General features: G+C 35.0%; 1 protein-coding gene across 1 annotated transcript in view; it reads left to right on the plus strand.

Annotated features, from left to right (window-relative positions):
• ZEB2 (zinc finger E-box binding homeobox 2) overlaps positions 1-13,303 on the plus strand; it is a 147,243-nt gene that overhangs the window by 101,215 nt on the left and 32,725 nt on the right. Inside the window, 1 exon segment of the mRNA XM_043998608.1 lies at positions 4,284-4,355. Within this exon segment, the coding sequence (XP_043854543.1) occupies positions 4,284-4,355 (72 nt within the window).

Genomic DNA, 13,303 nt, shown 5'->3' on the forward strand with positions numbered 1-13,303 from the left:
TTTAAAAAGGGGGGAGGGGGAGAATTAGTCTTATTTCCTCTTCTTTTTTCTGTCTATAGTAAAGTGTCCTATTAAAATAATATATTTTCCAAAAGTCTTCTCTAGTTGTGTCTTCCCTTCTTTACCCTGAGGACCAGATGAGAACTATCATCATTTTGACTCTACCTTGTTATTTCTCTTACAAAGTAAATAACAGTGGCATTTTTTAAATGTGACTGGGGAAAAAATAGGAAATAAGAGAACAAAATCATCTACGTTTATCCTTTTGTGGTATTTCAGACTCTAAAACACTGTATGAAGTCAGAGTAATTGTTTTGTACACTGGAAAAAGGGTAATAAAAGCACTACCACTAGTAAAGAAAATTAAATGTAAAAAGACTGATGGTGGTTCGAGTAGAATGCGTTTGTTTTTAGTTTTCCTGAGCCAATGTGCCAAGTTTTTTACTCTTGCAGCTTTGAATTTTGCTTTTGGTGAAGGTTTCTAGAATCTTAGCAATCCCACACATAAACATTTATCGTTATATCCATTAAGACTTAAGGTTTTAGATATTCAACTATGAGGGAGAACTCAGCCAAAGATGCTTGAAAGATAAATACGTTTAATTAGGGCAGAGGATGATCATTAAAGGAAGTCTGACTGCTGCAGAAGTCATTAACAATCTTAAATGAAATTTTTATTTTTATGATAGCCATTTACATGTATAATAAGAGCCAATGATTCTTGGGAGCAGTGTGACAGAAACAGAGTGTGGCGAGAACTCATGTAAGACATACTATTTAAATGAGCTGGTGTTAGCTATTCATATTTGTTAATGAACTAGATATGCAGGGCTATAAGAATGAATGTTCTGATGCTTTAAATTTTAATATCTAGAAATCAAGGTAAGGACCAATTACTAGAATTTCCACCATTAAAGGAATAATTAATAATGATATGACAAATGTACAGGTCCAAACTTCTAAAAAAAAAGTTTGTTAAAAATTAGGGTCCACAGTTGAAAAAAAAATACAATCAAAACACTGATGTTGGGCTGGAATATTCTCATATCCTGGCAGCTTTCTCTGTTGGTCATGGATCATAATTCTAAATGTTTTCATATACAATAATCCATATGAATGCATTACAGACCCTGTTGATCACCTGTAGTTAATGATGCCTTCAGTACAAATGAACAAGCAATGTTCTTTGCCCTTACCTTTATGGTAAATAAACTAGCATTCTGGTCTTACAATAATTAAATAAAATGTAAATCCCTAATCCTATTTGGCTATTGGGTCCAAGAAAGTTACCCTGCTATTACCTGTCTAGTTCTAATGATTGGTAATGATTTATTGTTGTGTTTTTTTTATTGTTCTAAAAGTGCTCTGATGTGGTGCCTTGATGTCTAATGAAAAGAAATTGGTCTTAAAAAGCTACTCATTGTTTATCCTGACTCTCAGATAACACATTTTTCCTTCTGATAAAATATTTTTCTTATTTATTGTTCAAAAACACACAATATAGACAATAATTCTAATTCTGGTGCTGTTTTATTTAGTAGTGTTTTACCCCTGGTGCCTGGCTGTCTACCATCATACCTCAGCACATAGCTTTATTCTGAGATAAGCCCTCTCTCCTTTGCTCTTTCTCCCATGCGTTCTGTAGTTTGTCTGCAGGATGCAGGTTTTGAACTGAAGAGCGCAGTGGAGTTCTTACTGTGCTTTTCCGGTTTCAGCACAATCAAAGTTTTGTGTTTGGAATTGTCCTTGACATTCTTTCGTCCCACAATGGGGTGGACACAGTGTGCTGGAAACCATGACATCATGATCATTGACACAGACTTAAATAAATCACCTGTGTCTTGGCCTCTTTCTGCTTATTCAAGGATTCTTCATCTTAAGGGAGAAAGTGCTCTTTATTTTTACAAACCTTTATCCCAAGGGTGGCTGGAAAATGCAAACTTTTACAAGTGTTTTCAAAATAAATATACTCTGTGGTTTTAGACATACTACGCTGAGTCAGGAGTGTTTTGAATAGTGTTTTAAAGGTTAGGTGCCAGGCAGAAGGAAAGCCAAGCTTATCAATTCAGATGGAGAAAACTCTAACATAGAGGTTTTTTAATGTCTTTCTAATATAGCCTCACTTGTGATTTAAATATACATGCATATACATCATGTTTAGAGTGCTGAAGAGCACGGCATTCCTTTCTGATAAACGGAACTCAATATTACAAAGCTATTAGGTCAGACATACACTGTTGGAAATAAGGTAAATTCTAGGTAAAAGTTGGTGCCATCTCAACTGACTTCCCTGAAAGAACTTAGTTGTGCAATCTTTGAAATACGAAGACAGTAGCAAAATAAATGCTGCAGAATCTAATTTTGCAACCCATACAAAGCAAAATGTTGGATATTTGTATAGGAGTATTTATTAAGTTGAGAAGCAATCACCTGCTATAACTTCACTTTACTTTTTCATAAGAAAATAACAATGAGGAAGTACAGCAGAAATCTTTAGTATTACCAGTATTATGCAAAAAAAAAAAAAACAAGAAAAAAACCCCACTGTTAACTGTTTTTCCCTCAGTGACTTGACATGCTCTCAGATGGAAAACTTATGATTCTTGTGACTCTTTGCTACCAGAAATCACATGAGATGAGCAAGGAAGGACACAATAGCTTTATTTATATCTAGTGCTGAACTTCTCAGAAATACCTTAATTTAATTTCTTGTAGAGACTGATAAAAATATCAGATGAGGGAATTGTTTTCCTGATCAATTATTGTAATTGGTGATACTTTATTACTTAGGACTGAACTTCTAAATATTTATATGAAAAATGTCTCTGGGAAAAATATTCCTCAGACAAGGCATAAGGGTAGGTCTGGGAATTAAATCAAGGCTGTTGTATAGCTTAAACAAATATTTTTCAAATGACATGAATAGTATGTGTATTGGTAATGGAGTTAGCATCTGTTTATACCTGTGTATTTTAACTTAAGAGCATTCATTAGTTTTTAAGCTCCAAATGCATCAACATGTATATTTATGCTGCAGTATTGTGTACTGCTTATAAAGCTCTGAATTAAGTCATTTTGTGCTTTAGTGTTGGTTAGAATGATACAATTAGAACCTGTTATTCTACCAACTAATTACTACTAGAATATGTCAGCCAAGGAATTCTATGAGATTACAAATCTAGGAATTCACAAAGAATGGGTCCTGTTTATATGATTTTTGTTTTCAATAAAATCATTGTCATGGAGATAGATTGGTACCAGAGCATTTTCTGTTCTCATCGAAATTTTTATTGCAAAAATGTAGTTTAATTTTAATGTTCAATATACTTGGAAGAATTTAAGTTAGCTGTACTTCTTTGAGTCCTTATATAGTCTAACATTAGAAAAATTGGACTAATCTAAATTTACTCTGTTTTCCAAACTCCCCTTCATTTCAGGTTTCTTTAATTTTGTAAAAACTGCTTTTTGGTAATAATTAATATTTAACATTCAATCCCCTCCCTTAAAATATTACATATCATATTCTTCATCAAAACACCAAGTTCTATGATTTGGGAACTTCAAAGGTTTCTTTGATCAGAAAATGAAATGCTATTGATTGCCTGTTGGTGAACATTTGAGAATATAGAAATGCTACATTTAAGAGGTTAGTGTGCAAGGGAATGAGGGAAACAAGTTTTTGGAATTTTAGAGGAAAATAAGAAAATAGCTCATGCCATGTACCTCTAGAGTGGTCATCCTACAAACTGGCTCCACAGATGATGTTTAAAAGAAAATCCTTAAACCAAAGATATATCTGATTACTGTCATCCCCTCTGATAAACTGGCCTCCTCTTTTAAAAAAAAATAAAAGGAGAAATACTGATGTGGTACCAGGTATCCATACTTATCACTATTTTAGATTGCCTGCCTCCTTTTCTCACAAGTACAAATAAATTAGTTTTAACTGCCTGCTTATTGAAAAAAAAAAACTGTGGTATCTTTTCTCCTGTTTGTCAACTGGAACTTCTATCAGAAAAAAAAAATCCTTTCATTTCCCCCCAAATAAGTACTACTGTTCCTCAAAGCTTGCAGTAATGTTTAAAGTAAATAAGTTCTTGTCCAGCTAGTGCAATTGGATTCATTCAATTGCCCTAACAAAGCTATTGTTTAGTGGTCTACAATAAGCCTTTTTTCTGTTTCCTTTAAAAGAATCTTCCTTGTTCTGGCAGTTGGCATGCTTGGTGTTATAAGTCCTTCTATATTGTACAACTGCTAAAGAGGAATTTCTTTTCTTTTCACAGAAGAAATGAAGGAAGAATATGACACTATGGGGCCAGAAGCCGCAATCCAGACCACTGTTAATAATGGTACAGGTAAGCCATGAGTCTACCACTGAAACATCACCTTTGTCTCCTGCCATGTGAGATTAGTAATGCACGAAGAAAAGGGAATATTTCTCTTCCTTTTTATTAACATAGCTTTATGGTTGAATCAATTGCAACTCTCCTATTTCTGAATATTTACTTAAAAATGTAAACACTATATTTTGGTACGTCATGCAATGGATATCTCCAGTAATAAGTCCCTTTTTTACCTCCCTAAAGCAAGAATTCAATTTGATTCAGCTCAACAAACATGGATGAAACACCTAAATGTTCAAGGCTCTCTACTAGGGGTTGAGGATACATAAAACAAAAATAAACTATCCCTGGTCTCAAGAAGCTATATTCTACTTGGGAGGGGATATAGACAGTAGATAAAATATTCACACAGATAAATAGAAGGTAATTTGAGGATGGAGTGTAGGGTTAAATCATAGACATTTGAAATCAACTAGACCAAATTGCACCATTTTAAAGCTGAGAAAAAATGAAGGCCCAGAGATATTGTCATTTGGCCAAAAGTGTTAGTAGCAGAGTCAGGACTGGTAGGTTAATTTGCCTGAAACAAAAAATATATGATGAGGTTTACTGTGAAATAGGCCTAGAAAGATAGGGTGGAAAATGGTTGTATAAGACTTTACATATTAGATTGAAGTTTATATTTTGTAAAAGAAGAGTATTACAGAATAAATTTAGTCAACTTTTGCTTGTCATTCATCAAAAGACTTCATAAAGACTTCAAAAATTTGAACAGTATCTAACTCATCAACCCACTTCAATTCACCTAAAATAGAGAGAAAATGGATATTTGTTGTATAAAGTATCCTGAAGTTGTCTTCCCGGAAAAAATTACCATAAAACAACATCTCATTTGTATTTTCTTTTAATTTCATCATTATATGCTATTTTCCATAATTTTTTTCTTCTAAAATTTTATGGGTTTTGATGGGCAAAGAATTGAAAGTTGCCATCTCTTCACTATTTTTCATCTGATGAAATGAGGAATTGTAGTAAAAGGTTAGCTTTTTGTTTTGTTTTACAACTCTAAAATGGAGACTTGGGAAAATTGTGCAAATTTCATATTCTTTCCAAAGAGCTAACAAGCATAGGATATAATATCCCCAAGATGAGTTTGTGACTCAGGACATTTATCTGCATTCTACTATATTAGCCCCTATGTGTTTCAAACAATATTACATACTATTCTAAATTAGATTTTACTGACCATCATCAAATATCTTTCTGAACAAGGCTTACCAAAGTATACTTGTATTACTATAGAATTGATAAAGTTTACTTTGCAGTTAGTTTTTAGAAAATTATAAATACAATCAAGATTCCATCTAAACTTCCCTTATGATGATACACATAAAATTTAACCTTTACTCTATTTATAATAATTTTATGAATAATATGAGAAATCAATTTACTAGTTTCCTTATTGAAGTAGAGGAAAAAATGAAAAATTAAACTATGGAATTAATTTTCCCTTAATTAGAATAATGAATAAACAGCCAATATAATCACTCCATGTAAAGTATAATAAATGTCACTATGTGACAAACACTCTACAATGACTTCATTAAAAGGAATGTCAATAAAGATACACTTTGTTTATAAAGATGGTTGGTTTTTAGAAGACTCCAGAATCCAGTCTGTTGTTTGGTTGGTTTTGGATCCGACCTGTCATTTCAGGGAACTTCTGGTGAAGAGACTCCCTCTACAAATGCAGACCATCACCAGGTTTAAAGACCTAGATTACTGAGAGTGTAAGTTACTTTCCCAGAATCACAACCAGTATGTTTTTTTGTTTTGTTTTGTTTTGTTTAGTGAGGCAATGGGGGTTAAGTGACTTGCCCAGGGTCATACAGCTAGTAAGTGTTAAGTGTCTGAGGCCAGATTTGAACTCAGGTACTCCTGAATCCAGGGCCGGTGCTTTATCTACTTCGCCACCTAGCTGCCCCACACCAGTATGTTTTAAAAGTTGAATATTAATCCAGGTCAGTCTGATTCCAAGGCTTGCTCTATATCTACTGTGTGATACTGCCTTCAAAGAATCTAGTCTGAATATCTAGCTAAAGTTCATCAAAATCTTAGGATCCACCATTGTCATAACAACTCATATTCCATATTGAAGTAACAGGAGGGCATATACATGTAAATTTCCATCAGACAGTTTGAAATGTGGAACTGGAGATAAGAAGCAGTTGAGGCTAGAAATATAAGTTTGAAAGCCATTTGCATAAAAGTGATATTCTGAACAATGAGAAAAGATAAGATCTCTGAGACAAAGAAGGTAGAGAGGGAAGAACAGAAGACTGAAGATAGAACCTTAGAGAATACCTGAAGTTAGAGAAAGGAGGAAAAAAGATCCAATAGCAACCAAAAAGATAAAGAAGGTTGGAAGAGACTTAGATAACATCGGGCCATGGAAAACAATAGAGTGAAGAATTTTGACTTGGGGAATTGCTAACACAGATGCTGCAGAAAGGTCAAAGAGAAATGAGAATTGAATTCAAGTCACTGGTTTTTGCAACGAGGAAGTCACTGGTAACCTTGGAGAGGGTTTATAATTTATAACTCTGCCTTGCATTTGAAAGTTATACATCTTGTATGTTCAAGTCCACTGGAAGCTTTGAGCCTTCACTAAAACACTTAGGACTTGATTTAGCACAAAATGCCTACAGTGATGCAATGAAAAGAAGGCTAGATTCATGGTAAGATGATCCAGGTTTGCATCTGGGCTCTGCCACTTGCTACTTGTATGACTCCCACTTTCTTCCTTCTCTACAATAAATGGATCAGACTAAATTATCTATGAGGTCCTTTCCAGCTACAAATCTATGATTTTATGACATGCTATGGAGATTAGAATTTTCAAGCATTCCTTGTTCTATTTTCCTCCATATCTTGCACCTTAAGGATCTGCCCATCTTACCTAATGAAGGAATAACTAAATGAAAAGAATTCAGGTGCTTATTGTGGGTTGAGCTCTGATACTAGATGATGATGATCTATCCCTCTTCTGGAATCCTATATTGCATATTGTCTGTACTGATCATTTAGCACTTATCATACTCTGTTTTTATTATTTTTGATGTTTTATTTTCCTACTTGGGTTGTAAATTTCTTAGTATTATGATTCTATATACCCCCCAGTACCAAGAACACTGATTTGTACATAAAAGGTACTTGATAAATATCTGTTTATTGATTGGCAACCAACTCCATTTTATTTCCACTGAAAATAGAATAAGAGAAAATGGGAGGAGTAAAATTTCTTGAATTAGGTAACTTTCTAATAATAAGAGTTGTTATACATTGTAAGAAGTTATTAAGCGAGGCTGTAAAAACTTTTTTCCTAAACATTCTTGTGAATAGTTTGAATACCAATGGACTCTAGGAGTTAGAAGTGACCTTATCTAGTCAAATATCCTCATTTTATACTTAAATCAAAGTCCAGATGTTAGGTGACTTGTCCAAGGTCACACAGAAACGTAGTGGTCGAGCCAGAAATAGAAATCAGTTTGCTAATCCTTATTCTTCCTACCATCCCACAATTTCATTGGGGAGAGATAGTGTGGCATCATGGATAGAGAGCTGGCCTTGGAGTCAGGAAGACTTGGGTTCAAGTCCTGCTTCTAACAACTATTGGCTGTGTGATTCTGGATAAGTCATATAACCTCTTAGTGCTCCAGGCAAATAGCTAAGACTATACATTGCGGAGTAGATGCTGACAGGCACTGGCAGAAGATATTTCCTCAATGGTAATTCCCTATATCAATGAAATCACAGGATTAATCAAAAATAATAATAAAAAAATTTAAGTAAAATACTAACCAGAGTCGGGGTGGCATATATATGTAAACTTTAAAGTAGTATATAGACTGGCCTCTGGAATTATCTTTCACTTTTAAAATTCTAGAACTCTTTCCTTTGCCCTAGCATGTGAAAAGGATGGTTTAGATTCTCCTGAATCCATGTGTATGCATATGTACACAATACATACAACAATATATACATGTATGCATACATGTGTGGATTCATATATATGTACACACACACACACACACACACACACACGGATTCAAGTGTCAGAGAGACAACTCTTCACTTACAGGAAAACAACTTAGCTTCCCAACAACGGGACAGGAATCTCTTAAGATTTTAGATTTTAGGGGCAGCTAGGTGACACAGTGGATAGAGTACCGGCCCTGGATTCAGAAGGCCCTGAGTTCAAATCTGGCCTCAGACACTTAACACTTACTAGCTGTGTGACCCTGGGCAAGTCACTTAACCCCAATTGCCTCACCCCCCAAAAATATTTTAGGTTTTATAGTAAACCTAAATCTCTTTACTAGTGGCTTTGAACTCACTTATATCTTCTAAGGTGCATGGGAAAAATAAACAATAGAAAGATTTAGACTAAATAAAATCATAGAATGTCAAAGCTCCAAAGAACATTAGAGGTCAAATCCAATTCCTGCCCCCATTCTACCTACAGACAAGGAAACTGAGTCCCAGATATTTACCAGCTTGTCCAAGGTCAGATAATGAACAGAAGAGCCTGAACTAGAGTTCCTGTCACCTGATATCTAGTCCAGTGTTCTTTCCATCATACCACACTAGATGCCCTGCTTATACTTACACATTAAGCTTTCAAAGGGTGCTTACCACGCAAAGACTTGAAACTGCAATTAGGGCAACCTGACACTAGTTAGCAATAATTAACACATGATTTCAAGGAAAAACTTTTTTTTCACAATTTTCACATCAGACATATTTCAGTACTATTTCTATTCACATGCATGCTTGGTTGGAAACAGCCAACAAGGCTACAACTCAGTCATATTTGCCTTTAATGCTACTAATATTTGACTTCTCTTTCTGTCATCTCCTCCTTCTAGGCAATCATCACATCCTCCTAAAACATTACTTATATCATTATAATATTTCTCACAAAACTCTTTGAATACCCACTGCCTAAAAGGGAAAAAAAAAACATACAAACTCCCCAACCTGGAACTTAAAGTCATCTTCAATTTAGTTACCCCTGACTAGATATTACTAAGAACTTTTCTTTCCTGCCAGACCAGTCACCTCATTATTTCCCACAGATAACACTCTTTCTGGACTTTTTTTTTCATGTTATTTAGCCTAATTTCCCTTTCCTTCCTTCATAGCCACTCCAATTCAACTCAAATTTCAAGACACTATGGTACTGAGTACACAAAGACACAAATAAAACAGTTCCTGCCTTCAAGGAGCTTGTATTCTCCTAGGATATTCCAGCCATGCACATGTATGGGTCAATATAAGATCATTTGAGAAGAAAGTAGGACAGGTGCTAATAAACAATAAGATCTACATTGGGGCTTGAATAAACCTAGGGATTCTAAGAGGTAGAGGCCAAGAAGGAGTGCCCTTCAAGCAGGGTGCTGCTCTATTCAAAGACAGATGTAGGGAATGAGAGAGTGAGGGCAGAGTTCAGTTTGTAGAACTGTTCAGCTGGAAATATAGAGCGTGTGGAAGGGAACAGTATGGACTATCTAGAAAGGTAAATGGGAAAGGCTTATAGAGGGCTTTAGATGTTTGGCTGAAGAGTTTATATTCTAAATTAGATGTAATAGGGAATCACTGGTGCTATTTTAGCAGGAAAGTGACATGGTTATACCTGTGTCTTAGGAATATTAATTTTGCAGTTGTAATAGGATGTGATTGAGAAGGAAGACCAATTAGGAGGCTATTATAACAGATGTGAGAGATGTGGAAGCACAATCAAGACATGGTAATTGCTGGGATATGGAAGGGGGTGGGGTATAGGGGTGAAGGACAAGTCGAGGTTGACTAATAATATGAACCTGAACCAACTGAAAAGACAGCCTTCAATAGCCAAAAAGGGGGATGATTTGGAAGGAAGGGTAAGGTAAAGAAAAAATAAAGGATTCTGTTTTGGACATATTGAGTCTGAGATTCTTGTGGATCATTCAAGTGGAGCAAGACTGGAATTCAGAAGGGAGATTAGGAAGAGATATATAGAACTGAGAGTCATCTAAACAGAGATGACAATTAAATCCTTGAGAAATTATTAGCTCACCAGGTGAGTGTGTAGAGAGTAAAGAAAAGAGAGCCCAGTACAGAACATTGCAAGACTGCCATACTTTGCTGATGATGAACCTACAAAGAAGATTTAGAAGACAGGTAACAGGAGAACCAAGAGTGTCATAGAGGCCAAGGGAGGAAAAAGTATCTAGGAAGAAGGTATGGTTGACAATATGAAAAGTTATAGAGAAGTCAAACAGAATGGACACCATAGTAGGAGGTTCAGGGGGGGAGATCAATTCGAGTCCTCCTTCCTCTGTGAAGTTTCTCCCCGATAGCTCTAGATGACAATTATTTCTTCCTTTTTGGGAACTCCTATGCCATCTATTTACCAGTACCACTTACCTGGACAGTAGTCATTCACTTCCTTATATTTATGTTAATATTTCATGCGTTTCAATCTTGTCTTTTAAAGGCCAATAACTGTCCATGACTTCTTTTGTTGCCTCATAGTAATTTACACAGTACCAAGCACTTAGTAGGCCTGCAAGATTGGTTGAATGAAGAAATGAATAGTGAGTAAAGAAACTGCCACAGAAAGAACCTTAGGGAAGTCTAGCCATCTAGTCTCCTGGAAGGTAGCAATTAGGTTCAATGAAATGGGACTTTATAGAAGAAAATAACTAGTTGAAGCCAAAAGTGACAGTAAAATTTAAAATGGCCAACTCAGATCAGGAGTATAGCATAGGGGGATTTACTGCAAATGGAAATATTCAGAATGCTAAGTTCTATTACAAACTTTCTATGTAACAAACTTTTCTGGGTTTTAATGTCTACATAATGAGATTATTGTATTGCTGTACATTATAGGGAAATGGGTTTTTACAAGGAATATGGCATATTAAAATGATTCAACTTCATTGTGAGGAATTGTGCAGGGTTTTCTTAGAGATTATAAGAAACATGACTTTCTAAAGAAGAACAAAGTGAAAGAAAAACTCTACATTATAAAGTTAGTTTGCCTAAACATGAGGCACAATATACTTAGTATTTCTATATAGCAATCAGTATAGGTCTCTTGTATTTTCCTCTTGAATGTGTGGAAGTGATGTTTTCCTCAGACAATCTACTACTCTTGTTACAGAATCTATAAATAACCACAGGCACCCGCATCTCTTCCTTAGGAAAAAAAGTACCCCTGAATCTGGAGACTGGGCAAGGTCAGTTTAGGGAACAGTTATTACTTTATATACAGATAGGAATATGACCATCTTAGTGCCAGAAAATGTAATTAGATATATTTATTAGATATACTACAATCATCTTTAAGTACATTTTATTAATTGTAAAATAAAATGCATTATTAATGAAGTACTTATTTTCATCTCTCTGTGCCCAAATTAATTTCTCCTACTGAAAATCAAGGGTCCTGAGATTATCAGACCCATCAAATTAAAAGTAACTGGTAAATTTTCACATAGGTTCTTAGAAATTCTCTGCCTTGACATTCTAGAACACAAAATAAATCAAGAAGTAGAACAAAGTTCTTCATGTTACTCTATTAATGAACTTGAAAATCAAAGACCAAGGCTCAGAGTAATTTAGGCTTCAGTTCCATCTCTTCTGTCTGTAGTCTTCCAAATGTGTCAGATGTAGTAATGTGTGTAGTGTAATACACACATGATGAATGTGTATGTATTACACATATATAACACATGTTATATATACATGTGTGTATGTGTCCCATAGGAATTGGCAAAGATTTTTCACAGCACTTGATTGCTGAGAATATCATCCTGGGTCATGTTTTTCTGCCTCTACATGAAAGGGAAATTCGTTTTTTTCAGATATGAAACTGTGGACAGCCAATTAGGAGCTTGCATTCAGACTCCCAGTAAGCAGCATTTTACTGAATATCTACACTACACTGAACTGGGTTTTGGGGAAGAGACAAAACAGAAGTAAAAGATAAATTCCTTGTCCTGAGGAAATTAACAATCTGATGAGACAACTAAGGGAAGCAGAAATGTACCCACAGAAAGAAAAGTGTCAAAAATAAATGATCATATTTACAGCCAACTTCAGGGCTACAAACAAGTGCCAAGTAAATGGTGATTTGAGAAGATTAAACTACTATGGTGGAGTGAAAAGAGCATTTGGGTCTGAATTCGGTTTGTGCTTTTAACTAGCTGCATGACCTTGATCTTAAACCTTCTCAACCTCCATTTCCTCAACTCTCAGATGAAGAGATCATGATTTCTAAGACTTCTTTTGGTTCTAAATCTCCTGAGCAATAATAGATCGAGCTTTCTACTCCCTTTACCTAAGATCACCATCATCATCACCAGTTTTTAATCACTCATTAGGATACTTTATGATGTGTTAACAAATGGAGTTAAAATTTGATGGAAAATTAGAAAAGCTAGTCCTTAAATGTAGACGGCATGTCATAGTAGATAGAGATTTAATCTCTAAGTCAGGAAAATGTGGGTTCAAGTTGTACCCATGATACACTAGCTATGTGATCAGGGAAAGTCACTTAACCTCTCAGTGCATTCCCCCATTTAACTCTCTAAAGCTTCTAAGTTAGAGAAACGTTTTGAGTCTACATTGGAAAAGAGAATTTCCACATCAGGAGGTTCCCACAATGATGGAAAACACAGACCTAGACCAAAACAAACTCAATATTTAAATGAATATTCAAAGTCTTTAAATAGTAAATTAGAATTATTTAATCCTGAGGAAAGACCTACCCTTTATAGAGAATTAGCTCTTCTCTGGGTCTGACAACTATCTCAGCATATTTCTGATTTGTATTTGGAAAGAAAAGGAGAGGAATGATAAATCAGCTCTGGTCATTTGATATTTTTAGAGACAGCAAGGACAGATTAAAAAAG

This window comes from Dromiciops gliroides, chromosome 3, assembly GCF_019393635.1.
Source record: "Dromiciops gliroides isolate mDroGli1 chromosome 3, mDroGli1.pri, whole genome shotgun sequence".
Taxonomy (NCBI): Eukaryota; Metazoa; Chordata; class Mammalia; order Microbiotheria; family Microbiotheriidae; genus Dromiciops; species Dromiciops gliroides.